Here is a 14,297-nt window from a genome sequence, read left to right as displayed (position 1 = left end):
AATAAATACTGTTTAACTACAATAATGTAATATAAATTCATAATTCCGCATATTTCAGCTTATATCATGTTACAAAAAACATATTTACGTAGGTATACATATTTTTTTATAAAAAAAAAAGATATAACGAAATTTTTCAGATACCAACACATGTAAAGTATTCTTACATTTCAACTTTCAATTTTAAATCGGATATTAAAAAAAACCTTGTATGCATAACACCGCCCTACAATCAAGTCCAGTCTGAATTTACCACCTTCAACCCATTTTAACAATCATTAATTACGTTTAATAGTGCAACAATATTGTCCGCAACTCAATGTGACAGGATAAACTTAATCTTATTACTAAGCTACAAAGTTCAAAATGTAACAATGATAACAAAGAAATATTAAAGTCCCCTTATTGGGTGTACGTTGAAAGGACTTCAAAAAGACCTTGGCTTTTGAAAGTACACACAACCGGAACGATTGAACTGTAAGTAGTGCCTGTAATTTTATGCGGATAGAGCTTTTTATTTTTAATTTTGTATAAAAAGCAGTCAAGAAGGATATCTTGATAAATAATGGTCGACTTGTTTTAAATGCAATTAGGCAGTAGGTAGGTTAGGAGCAAACAGGTTGCCTGGTTATAAATATTAATGTATTGCATATTACCTATCATCTAAACACTCCGCTGACAATTCTACTTCACCTTCCCATCCTGTAATTATTACAAAATGGTGTAATGGGAAGATAGGAAGGAAATTTGAGTTAGGTATTCGGCATCATAGGCGCCAAGCAGAAAAAGAATTAACCACCAGAACTGGTAACCAGACTATTGGTGCAGCAGTTCTTGCAAACTGAAAATAGAATTTCACGAAAGTGGAGATTCATCACAAACACAACCATTTTATTTTCAATTTTCACATATAGATGGCGTCCTTTTATATCTCCTAACAAATGTTTTGTTTATCTCTATAATTACATTTATGTATTATTTTTATTTCTGTGTTTATTACTTACTTCAGTCCTTAGTATTTTTTTCTAATTCGTTTGTTTTAATTTTTTTTAAATCTTTAACACTTTCTGCCAAGACTTTATTTTGAACGCATTTATAAATGTTGTCAAGTCGTTATCGGTTCGGTTTGCAATCTTTTGTTTCAAAAATTTCAAACGACTCAATAATTTTCAACTATAATCCAGACGAGTACATAGTTAACTTAAACTTATAACATAAACTTAATTTTGAAATGGAAGATTCTGGTGTATTCAATCTTAACAGGTATACAAAAATATGAAAGTTCTAGACAAATATTACTTTGATATTTTGAACTTGCGCGCTGTAAAGTATTGATTTTTGTACCAAAATAACTTCGGAACATGTAAATAAATCATAAAGGAGATGTCCGGTGCACGAATATATTTGTGTTTTTGGTAAAGCTAAAGTATAGAACCAGTATTTTGTTGTGCAGGAATTCAGAAACTGATACGCCAATAGTGACACCAGTGAAACCTAGATTGGGTAAATTCTTTGATATTTACTCGCCCGAACATCTTAATTTAACACCGAAAATAGTAAGTATTCTATATATTTTATTTATTCCGGTTAATTGACTTTACTAACGAAATCTTAACATTACAGACGAAACGTTTCCATTTCAACGGAGTAAGTAATGAAATCGAAAATTTTGTTACGCCTGAGAAAGCTTCCAAATATGAGAATATATGGAGGTAGGTTTGTAATAACAATAACATTGAAGATTATAAAGTGACAATGTTGTATTAATTGTGATATTTAATATAAAGATATCAAATCTAGTGTGATAAAAAATATATTCTTAATTTTCTAGGAAGGTCAATACTCAGCGTAAATTACATGATGTTTGCAATAATTCATTTGAAGGGAATCAAAGCTTTCCTCGTATAAAACGCAAAATACGTCCAATCAGAATGGATTCAGAGACACCAACTAAACTCAAACAGGCAACAGATGTAGTAAGAGGTAAGATTTACATCTCTTAAAAAATCTTATAAGAACTTAACTCATATCTATTCCGTAACAAACTTAAAATTAAAGTAAACTGTTTAATTCAATTACAATAGTTCAAAAGGTAAAAAACTCCTGTAATTCTAGTTGATGGTCCAAATGGTCTCCGCTTCAACACTTCGCTGGCAGTGGGTGATGTTCCTGGGTCATCGGCACAATCTCAGACAGAACGCTTACAGCAAGCTATCAACCCAAGCAAGGCTGTATTCACTATAGAGCCCAGTTCATTTAAGGTAACATTTAAAAGAAAATCTCTTTTTCCCTTACACATCTAAATGTATTTCACTTTGTCAGGTAACTGGATTGTTAGATTTTGCTCTCATATTTAGTAAATGGTATGTAAATAACTAAATTTGTATAAATTTCAGATTCTAATTGTAAACAACAAAGCCTGTTCTCTTCTTGGTTATTCTTCGGGGGAACTCTGTGGTCTGAGATTTTCAGACCTCATTCATAACAGAAGCAGCAAGACATTCAGACTAAATGAACAAGAAGAAGGTGATACTTCTGAGGATGGTACTGTCGTTTTACTTAGTGGAAAGGTAAATTATAACTAAATTTTAATTATGATAAAACTAGCTTTCGACCGCGACTCTGTCCGCGTGCAATAATAAAAACAAAAATGAGTAGCTTATGTGTTTTTAAAGACTATTCTCTACATCTATACCAAATTTCATTGAAATCCGTTCAGCCGTTTTGACTACAAACTCTAACACACATCCATCTAAACTTTCGCATTTATAATACTCATATGATTAAGATTAAAAACCTAAAGTTTTTCATATCTGTATTTTCAGGTGGTAGAATTACTGACTAAAGATGGTACATCAGTTCAAGTGTCGCTCTGGATAAGGCAGTTAGACAATGATGGGCCTTGCTTAGTTATTGCAGAACCTGTCAGCTGTAAAAATGTTGTGGTAAGTGTTACAGTATCCCATTCATAATCGGTCCAATGGTTTTTCATTTTTTTACAAAGATGCAATAATATAGAAAATTAAACGAAGTCTTCTTACATAATCTACAGCCAAATGTTGAAATGACAATCTTAAATATTAAGGCCATCTTTAAACTCTAAATTCCATTAAAATTTTGTTGTCCGACATATTGTAAACGGCGTTTATAAAACTTATTGTTTTATCAACTAATGGCCGAATCGTTAGTTATTAAGTTTATTCGTCTGTCTACACTAAGGGTCTTCCTTAGTGACTCTATGATCTGCAGTACGGGTTCCACAATAAAGATGTTTGCAGTTAACAGTGGATGCGGAGACAGGTATGATAGTGTCGTGCGAGGGGGGCGGCGGCGGCGACGCGGCGCTGCTGTTCCAGGCAGACTCCGCAGACAAGCTGGTGGGGCTGCCTGTCGCCGCGCTCATACCCTCCATACATTTGCCACCCTATGACACCCCTATATCTAACAACATCTCCAAACAAAAGGCTACAGGTATACATTGTTTAGTCCAGTAATCGCTCCTTAAGTGCACTTATCCAACTATCAGACTTGCAGGCCTGACTTACTCAAACTTTTCAAGGCAATGCAAGCATATTGTTAGACTTTAATAAATTTAAAATATAGATTTTAGTTATATTTCGTGTACTACTTGTTTCGAGTGAAGAAAGTTTAGTAAGAAAGCAACTTTGACTCCAAATTTTCTTAAAAATTGTAATATTTTAGTCTCTCTGGCTAATTAGTCTGCAGACTGGTCTAGGCTAATTCTAATTAACGTTAAAAGCAGGAAATTTCTATTTTTTATCTTCATTTTTCAGGCAGGACATTAGATGGTGGCTCTTTCCCATTATGCTTGTGGATATCAAAAACTACAAGTCTGGAATGTTCTCCGTGGACTGGAATTAAGACTAACCGAGAAAGACCTGTGTACATTGTCAATGTTAGGGTATGTATTGTACATTTTAGCAAAGAAGTCATAAAATCATTAAATCTAAACTTTATCAGTATAATGCCATGACCATTTTATAATTAATTCTTACAACTGTTTTAGTAACCTTTATATACTAATATAATAATACGCAAATACACACTTCTTTGTTATATAGAATATCAGCTATCAGCATATTTTCAATTTTTTTATTTATTTTTTATTTCTACTTGTTTAAAAAAAAACAAAAGCCCCCATACAAACAGCATGTATTTGTATGTGGCAATGTATTTTCATGCTGTTTAATTTAGGCGGTGATTGATTTGGAAACAATTGTCCAGTGTGAAATGCGAAATAATGCGAACGAAGCCGCACGGGTACAGCTAGTTCTGAATAAAATCTCAAGTCTAATGTTACTGATTAATTCTGTTAATTTATTTTACGCAGGTAACATTTAACGTAAGTGGTCTGCTGGTGGTGGACGAGGCAGGTATAATAACGGCGTGCAACCAGCACTTCGCCATGCTGACGTTCGGCAAGTCGCAGGCCGAGGTGATCGGACACCACATCACCGACGTCATACCCAACTTCTGCCGCGAGGCTGACATGCTCAAAGCGGGGGACAGGAACAGAAACATGACATTATCGCCTGTTAATAATGGTGACGATGCGTCAGGTATGTCTTCTAACAGTGTTTTAAAAAACTAAAGAAACCATTAATTTTTATTTTATGAGAATTCCTGTTTAATCTAACTCACAATAATTGGATTTTAATCTATATCTATACTATCTATACTAATATTGTAAAGGGGAAAAATTAGAATTTTTGTATGTCTTGAAATGACTCAAAAACTACTGAGCCGATTTCAAAATTTCTTTCACCATTTAAAAACTATGTTATCAGTGAGTAACATAGGCTAGGTTTTTTTTAAATCTCGTGCGGGCGAAGTCGCAACCAACAGCTAGTCTATTTATATTAACAATAATCTTTTAATACTTTTAGCTTCGGACACAGATGAAGATTCTTGCGGGGCCTTCAATGGTAGTCAGAAATCAGCTTGCATGTCTCTCAATGTCCATCAATCCATACAATCTATATCTACAACCAGAGAGAAATCTTCCAGCGCGTTATGTCTTGACAAATCGTGCAGCATGATCACTCATACACCCACACCCACACAAGATATGGTCTCCAGCATCAGTACAACTGAACAGAGGAATGACACATCAGCCTTACCGGACATTACCTCAGGCATGTCAGGAATATCCATCGATGAAGAAAATTATTGCCACAGTAGTATCTCAAAATCCCGATCGGAGAACATTCTACGGTCAGAACAGAGTAGCACCCAAAGTAAACAAGCACCTAAAGGTTCAGAGAAGTCAGAATCTATTTATTACACATCGCAGCATTCTCAAGAAGTTACACCAACAGGAAATACACCAAGAGTTCGTTTAAATGATCCTTCTTTACGTCTCTCTTTCGATTCTGGTAAATGCAAGTCTGTGAAAGTGAACCAAAAGGAGGACAAGAGTAGTATATCTGTAGATTTTTGTGATTCAAATGAAACAAGTGCTGATTTCCTGACTCCAATCAATGAGATGCCTCCTCCGGGATGTGAGATAGAGGATCTACCTAAACATAATGGTAACGACAGTGTGGACAGTCTCAGTAATGACATCGATTTGGAGACACAAACTGAATCCGCGCCAAGGAAGAAGTTTGAAGGTATGTTTCAAATTGACACATGAATCAATACATAATAAAAGATTTAGATGTAAAAAATGAGCAGTTCCATTTTAGCGTTATCGGGGAGTTTGGCGAGATTTCTGAGCTTTTTAACTGATACACAAGCCTTTACGCCCCCTTATATCCGGTGCCCTGAGCAGACGCCCTTCGCCATAAATAGTAACACAACTTAAACGGCTTCTGATGATATTATATTGAATTTTATAAATATATTACCTTTCGCCCGCGACTCCGTCCGCGTAAAAAAATTAATAGACTATGTGTTCTTCCAGACTATCCTCTGCATCTATACCAAATCCTCATCGATATCCGTTCAGCCATTTAGTGTACAAACTCTCAAACATGTATCCATCCATCTAAACTTTCGCACTTATAATATTTGTATGATAAGTATGATTGTTTCAATTATATTTTCCATTCGATTCATATTTTTTTTATTTGTCATTTGAATGATATAAGTGTATTTGTAGATGAAACTCCAGAGACTCCGTGCGTGGCAAAGCGGCTGCTGCGCGGGCAGGTGACGACCTCCACGCCGCAGCAGGCGCGCGCGCACGCGGACTGCGGCGACGGCGCCTACCGCGGCCTCGTGCTGCACAAGGACGGCACTGAACTTAGTACGTATTTCTATACTCTTAAATTAAACATAACACATGAAATGCATTTATCAGATTAACTTTTTAATAGAATCGAAAACTGGATCTTCTTTTTTGGTATATAAGCTAATCGACTGCTACCCATAGATATCCGCGATCGATGATGCGTTATCTATCCTTAGTCGGCGGAAACGAAGACTCACAGAGAGAGAATATTTCTTCGTTCTATACATAGAATTGAATTGACGGACGGGATACATCCCGTCCGTCAATTCACATCCCTTTCCCATACTTTTCTTATAAGAAATAGGACACATTCATAGCATGAAACGAGGAATTGCTTCCATTTGACCCGTGTCTATACATCGTGTTGTGTGCAGACGTGGTGTACACGGTGTCGACGATGCAGCTGTGCGGCGTGGGTGCGGGGGGCGCGGGGGGCGGGGGCAGCCGCGTGCGCTGCGTGTGGCTGGGCGTGCGGCGCGAGGACGCGCGCCACGCCACGCTCGCCTCCAGCCTCGCCTCCACTGCGGATAACTCACTTGTCATGGTCAGTGTTTGATGAACTTACTGTTGTATGTCTTATCTAACTAACATTATAAATGCAAAAGTTAAGATGAATTGATGTTCAGAGTTTGTATTCTAAACGGCTCAATGGATCGCGATGAAATTTGACATAGATGTAGAGGATATTATGCAAGAATATATACACTATTTAATCCCAGAAATAGTTATGGTTCCCGTGGGATACATTAATATGACTAGCTATCGCCCGCGATTCCGTTCGCGTGAAATTAAAATAGTAAGTAACCTATGTGTTCTTCCAGATTATCCTCTACATCCGTTCAGCGGTTTAGTCCACAAACTCTAACAAACATCCATCTAACCATCTATCCATTCATCTAAACTTTCGCATTTATAATATTAGTAAGATAAGATTATGATTTTTCGAACGTTTTTTTAAACTGTGCAAAGCCGCGGGCAAAGTCTAGTTAGTCTAAAATGGTAAATGTTACAGGGCAACAAGTCTGTGAGCAGCCGGCCGCAGTCCATGTCGCTGATGAGCCAGTGCGGCGAGGAGCAGGTCGCCGGCGAGTACAGCAAGCACTACGTCACACTCAAACAGATTGGTAAGTTTCTTTACAAGATAATGCCACTTTTCTATCGAATTTAACATCAATTCCAAAGTATTCATAGAGTCATTTTAGTGTCTATTTACACTAAGCAAATATTAGTAAAAATTTTGTTTATACTCAGTTTATTTCTAACCTAATTTCATACCGCGTTTATATGTAAGGATGTAAGTATTTAGCTTTTTAATGTCTAAACGAGCTGTCACCCGCAAACATCGCTAGCGCGGATTTCAACAAACACGGCATGCGAACAGACAGACAGAAAATATTTTTATTAATGCGATTTTCGTTGTCAGCAATGCAAAACATCATCTTCCCGAAATCTGGAATTTTTTTTTGATGTTATACAGACACTGCAATTTTATTATACATATAGAATAGATTATTTCCTTCAAACGGCGTCATCTCCAGGCAAAGGAGCATACGGGTGTGTGAAGATGGCGTACCGGCGGTCGGACCGGCTGCTGACGGTGGCCAAGTTCATCCTGAAGGAGAAGGTGGGCGCGCACTTCTGGGTGGACGCGCCCGACGGCCGCAGGGTGCCGCTCGAGCTCAGCCTGCTCACCACGCTCAAACATCACAATATTGTAAGCTATACGCTGTTAAACGAAACTAAGCAAAAAAACATCATTGCTGTTACAAGTAACATAAGATAATTTTCAAAAAATTTTAATTTATACTAATATTATAAAGAGCAAACACACATCTTTGTTATGTAGGATGTTAGCACTCACAATATATTGTTCAATATATTTTATTTCAATACAAAACCTAACACTAACGGCACGACTATAGGCTATATATTTTCACGATGTTTAATTTGGGTGGATAATTTTGAAATCATTGTCTTGTGTGAAACGCGAAAGCATGCGGAATAAGCCGCTCGGAATATATAACCGAATCGAGCATTTTAAAAAACCCACACTGATCCGAATTTCATGTATTTACCTTAGGAATCATTGGTAAATCATAATGTTTTGTGTTCTAATGTAAATTTACTGTACTAGCTTTTACCCACACCGTCCACTTAGAATTAAAAAAATTGTGTGATTAGTATGATTGAGTATTTTTTAATATAAATTGATATCGCAGGTGAGCATCGTGGACGTGTTCGAGAACGACAAGTACTTCCAGATGGTGATGGAGAAGCACGGCGCCGGCATGGACCTCTTCGAGTTCATCGAGCGCCGGCCGCGGCTGGACGAGCCGCTCATCAGCTACATCTTCAGACAGGTGAGACAGGCTATGTGTAAAGTCGCGGCAACACGCGCTGTCACGAGGTTTAGGCTAAGCGCCATCTGCGCTCGGCCACCTCAAGCCCGGTGAATCTGTAAATGCCTCCTCAAGGCAAACAGTGGCCATTCAGTCACAAAAAAAAAATAAAAAAAAAGCGCTGTCACACACAATAATTGCCTTGTTCCCTCAATGAGACAAACTCCGTTTTTTATTAATAATTATTAAATAACAATTAGTTGTGTATAACTGTATGATTTTTTTTTCGTACAGACACATTTAAAAGCTAAGTCCTACTGGTTTTTGTTCAGCATTACCTCAATGCATACAAAACGTTCAAGCGATAGTTTTTGAGGTGGAACACGGCCAATTTCATTGATTGTACACGCATAACTTTAGTTTATTTTCTTTCTTTACTTTTTGTTTAGTTTTAATTTAATGCGATAGACTTGATTTTCAACATATCTCTAACTATCTGTGATAGCTTAGACGCTCCAGATTCTTATTAGAATTAGTCTGTATTTTTATTTCTTCATTATACTTTGTAAGTTAGCTGTAAGTTGTCAATGTTTAAAATTGTTACAGATAGGCCAAGCTGTGGAATATCTGCACTCTTTAAATATCCTGCACCGCGACATCAAGGACGAGAACGTGATTATCGACAACAAGTTCCACGTGAAGCTCATAGACTTCGGGTCCGCCACCTTCATGAGCCCCGACACGCTCTTCTCCACCTTCTACGGCACCACCGAGTACTGCAGCCCCGAAGTACTCACCGGCAACAAGTATGTACTACGCGACCGCCATAACATGACACTTACCTCTATTTAGAACGACAAATGTAACGATGTTTATTAAAATTGTTTGTGCCGAAACATTCATACACAATTTTTAATGGACGTCGTCAGAGATTTACGCCTATTATACTCGTAATTGTTATAATTATTTACTAGCTTTCGACCTCGACTCCGTCTGCGTAGAATTATATTAACAAAACTTAAAAACCTATGTGTTCTTTCAGACTATCCTCTACATCTGTGCCAAATTTCATCGAGATACGTTGAGCAGTTGAGGCAATAAATTGTGACAAACATCCATCCATCTTAACTTTCGCTTTTATAATATTAGTATGGTTGAGTATTTTTGCATGTAATATTAGTAATATAACATTTTTGGCCTATTTGCAGATATGCAGGCCCGGAGCTGGAGATGTGGTCGATGGGTATAACGCTGTACGTGCTGACGTTCTTCGTGAACCCCTTCTCCGACATCGAGGACACGGTGCACGGCGCGCTCGCCTTCCCGCACGCCGTCTCTGAAGGTTCACTTGCTTAGTAACAGATGGCTTCTCAAGCACATTTTATATACCAAAACAGACTAATAATTCATCTTACTTCTTATTAATATTATAAATGTGAAAGTTTAGATGTATGGATGTTTGTTAGAGTTTATGTTAAACGCCTGATTTCGATGATATTTTACATAGATGTAGAGGTTAGCCTGGAAGAACACATAGGCTATTTACTTTTGTTTTTTTCAATAGCATGCGGACGGAGTCGCGGGCGAAAGCTAGTATCTCATAATATTTATATCTAAAATCAGTTTTAGAAACATATAAGCGGTCATCATAAAATAGAACTATGATAGCTTTATCTTTCACACTCTTTTATGCCTTTTATTTATTTTTCACATAAATAAAAAGAAGTTATCGATAGCAGCGTCTCTTACCGACCTAAAAATCCTTGTTTGACTATTCGTGATACATACTTTCTCGGCGCCATGAGGTCGCCATTCGACACCGAGAAAGAATACTAATAAAGGGGGGGTGGCTAGTAGTAAAAATAATCCTTTTTTTAAATACGCTTATGTCCATATTTAATAGTAAACTAAGAAGTAGTTTATAGGTTATTTATGTGAGTCGGAATTCACTGTAGGCAAATGTTAGTTACTATTTTCAACTCTACAGATCTAGCTGCCCTCCCCCTCCAGTGACTTGAGCGTTTTTGTTGTTTTTTTCAGTTCCAGGTAAACTAAAGGACTATTATAGTAGTGAGGCTTATAGACAGTTGTATTCCAGAGATGGAGCACTTGCTGCGCTGGATGCTGTGCAAGGAGCCGGCGCAGCGCTGCAGCGTGCCGCAGCTGATGGCGCACCCCTGGACCAAGCAGCCCCTCAACATCAACAACTACGTATTCCAAGATGTCGTCGACTGTGGTACGTTGTACTAACTGCATAAATAAATATACTTAAACGACAAAGAAAACAGACTTCTATGAAATGCACTAAAAGTCAACAAAACTATTCCGTAAATAACTTTGAAAGATAGAAAACTCTTGTTATTGTAACTGTATGAACATTTTACATGGAATAATCAAAACATAGACGAATTGAAAACCTTACTTAAATTAGATGGATGGATGGATACTTGTAACTACGTATCTCTAAAACGGATTAAAGTATTTCGTATAATTTAATAAACAGTATATGTGTGTGAAATATAATATGGAATATTAATATTATTGATTTTTAGATCGTCACGAAGCGAATCCAGAAATGTACTTCAGCGGTAGTCTTGGCTCGCCTAAAAGCAGTTCTCCTGTTTCCCTTGCTGATCCTCACATCAAAGGTACACATTACAAATTGTCTTTTTTTTTACATTTTTTACTTATCACTTAAAATAACTCTCGCACCTAAAATTGTTTTGTGCAACTTCTCGCGTTCACACCTCGCCAGTACAGTTGATCAATAGTCAAACTCTACTGACAACCAACTGGCATAGTGCGAACATTAACTGGCGTCGGTTAGTCCATACAATCTATGTGTGGCCTGCTAACTGTTTCATTGTACTGGACTAGTGTGAACTGTGTAAAAGCCACTATGATATATGAAAACTATACCATTATATTGTTTATCCTTCCTTAAAGCTTAAAAACAATTGTATTGTTCCAGAACGTTCTAACCCATCAGAGATGGCGGTGAGGTCGGAGGTGCGGCGCGTGTCGCGGGAGGAGCGCAAGCGCGGCTCGCTGGCGCACGCGCAGCACGCGCTCTCCGCCGCAGACCGCGACCAGCACTCCGACAACTACAGCCTGCGCTCCTCCGCCGATGTAATTATATTACTATCACTACACTTTACATAATCTATACTAATATAATAAAGCGTAAACACACTACTTTGTGGCGTAGGATGTCAGCAATCACAGCATTTTAACAGTGGTAGTGCCCGCTTTAACATCTTAGCAAGAATGGGCCGGCACGCCCGGTGTAATACCACGACCACACAGAAAACAGGCGTGAAAAAATGGAAGCAATTCCGTGTTTCGTCTGATGAGTGTGGTGCCGGAGGCCTAATTTAAGTGCCTTTCTCTTTACCACCCTTTTCTTATAAGGAGAGGTTAGGAAGAGGAAGTGGATTTGACGGTGGAGGAGATGCATAGGAAGGGGAAATAACCCCCTTTATGTACGTCTCCTCCTACGTCGTATAAGGGTAGGCAACGCATCTGCAATTGCGGATGTCTAGGGGCAGCGGTCGCTTCGCCATTTTGGCTGTTTCCGTTGGCCGCTTGCTCCTTTACCACCTTATGTTATAAAAAAAATAATTTTAAATAATTATTTCTTCACTTTATAACATTACTATTGATTTTAGTTTAATTTAATAGAAATTATATTTACAAGTATAACCAGCGCTAGTCAATTTATTATTTCCAGATATTAGATATATCTTCGAAGCCGGTGTCGGACGCGGCACTGACGGACATCAGCTCTGACGCGACCGGCCACGCCGCGTGCGACATCGACTGCGACTGCGACCACTATGACTGCGACAGCTGGGACGAGTGCGAGCAGGACAGCTTCTCTTAGAAGTATAACGAGTGAAAGAGACAACATGTACGAGCAGGATATCCTCAATTCAATGTATAACGAATGAAAGAGACAACATTATGTGAGCAGGATAGCTTCTGTTAAACGTATCGAATGAAAGAGACAACATTATGTATGAACAGGATAGCTTGTGTGTTAGTAACTTTGTGACTAGAGCCAAAGAGATGTTATTTGTTGTCTTTGATTGTTTCTGGCAGTGAGAACGAATATTAAACCAAAACGGAAAAATTAAAATATAAGTATTGGACGATAATGTCGGATTTGTAGAGACTGATTGGACTTATGAATTGTTAGTATTATTTATTGTCCCTCGGACTTATGTAATTAGCTGATACGTTGTAAATAATTTTTATGAATATCTATGTGCTTATGTATTATCAATATCGTTTATGCTATATATTTATTTCTGTAGATTTAATTATTTCTGTAGAGTTGTGTATAAGCAGATCTAAATTTTTCATTATTAAATAATGTATGCGAAATCAGTATTATGTTGAATGTTATGAGGCTAATCATTATTTTTATTGTTTTAATTTATTATTACTATAAAATCACAATTTATTCTGGCTTGTTTTAAATATGTTATTGTCGGAGGTGTTGACGTGAAATTTGAAATATTTGTAGACTTAGACAATAAGTTAAAATATTTTTTCAAATACAATCAGTATTAATTCGGATCTAAATTAGAAATAAAAGCACTTTAATTAAAAAATATTTATATATACAATGATAGTCACTTAAATAAATAAACGTCAGATATGATACGTTAGACGTTTTTGGTATAAATGAGCTTTATAGAAGTTAGTGGGCAAAGATTGGTGTAAAATACAATAATTATTTAGTGACAACAACTCTTAGCGTAGAACTCCACTGACGTGTAACTTGTATTGGAAGTATAGGCGTCCTTTTCTTTATGTTATAAAAAACAGATTTACTCTAAGAACATTCGTCCACAAAGCGATGTAAATTTTCGAATCTTATCGATTTTAGTCGAGAGGCGACTAAGGCAATATGAATAGACTGTCGCGACGATGATTTACCTTGCAACTGTACGACGAGCCCAAGTTTCGAATTATTATATTTCCTTGTGAACGAGGGGCCTACAAATTCCACTGCAGTGGAGTTCAACGTTTATACTACCTGATGAATTGTATTCGGAATTGTAACGAACACTACAGCAACAGGGAATGTTAGCATAACCCATAGTTGTAATTAGCAATAAGAAGTTTGGTCTGGTCTGTTTTAATACATTCTGTTTGCTAATTACAATTTTGGGTGTGATATTTTAATATGCGATGTTTTGTCTTCCAGCAAAGAGAGATCGTGCTTGTTCTGGTGAATTAAAATATGATAGTATATAGAATAATACATTTCTTTACTACATTATTACTAATACACTTCTAACAATATAGTATTAATAATGCATAAATACCGAATGGATTATTTTATTAATTTTAATCAATTTTTTACCTATACTACAAATGTATTATACCTTCAGAATATTCACAAACAAACGCTTTTATAGTTCGAAACATGAAAGTAGTATATAAGCAGGACTCAATTTCCTCAAAGCCTCTAAACGAAGTAAATAGATTCAATAGGGAATTTACGTGATATTTAGATATATGTAGGAGTATGGCCAACATTCATGTTTGCCAATTAATATAGATGATCCCGTAACAAAACAACGAACCTTAAGCAAATAAACTTAGTATACAGTTCCCTCTATAATAAGCTTTCAATAGTTGAACAATAACAATAAACATTCCAAACTCTTATGATTAGATAAAATTGTAAC

The 14,297-nt window shown here is 36.9% G+C and overlaps 1 protein-coding gene across 1 annotated transcript; it reads left to right on the top strand.

The window, feature by feature from the left end:
- The first annotated feature begins 1,140 nt into the window (after positions 1–1,140).
- LOC106111920 (PAS domain-containing serine/threonine-protein kinase) lies at positions 1,141–13,073 on the top strand. Its single transcript, XM_013294124.1, has 22 exons — positions 1,141–1,263; positions 1,454–1,556; positions 1,624–1,712; positions 1,832–1,983; positions 2,116–2,261; positions 2,397–2,570; positions 2,826–2,945; positions 3,279–3,471; positions 3,795–3,922; positions 4,352–4,580; positions 4,908–5,633; positions 6,125–6,271; positions 6,631–6,800; positions 7,269–7,380; positions 7,795–7,970; positions 8,476–8,616; positions 9,202–9,401; positions 9,804–9,937; positions 10,694–10,831; positions 11,148–11,243; positions 11,567–11,724; positions 12,326–13,073. Exons 1-22 carry the CDS (start codon positions 1,232–1,234, stop codon positions 12,476–12,478), a joined length of 3,717 nt encoding a protein of 1,238 aa, XP_013149578.1. The 5' UTR covers positions 1,141–1,231; the 3' UTR covers positions 12,479–13,073.
- The last annotated feature ends 1,224 nt before the right edge of the window (positions 13,074–14,297 follow it).

Source organism: Papilio polytes, unplaced genomic scaffold (genome assembly GCF_000836215.1).
Source record: "Papilio polytes unplaced genomic scaffold, Ppol_1.0 DF824146.1, whole genome shotgun sequence".
Classification (NCBI taxonomy): domain Eukaryota; kingdom Metazoa; phylum Arthropoda; class Insecta; order Lepidoptera; family Papilionidae; genus Papilio; species Papilio polytes.
The sequence above is the reverse complement of the archived record's forward strand: the minus strand, read 5'-3'. Positions and strand labels throughout refer to the sequence as shown.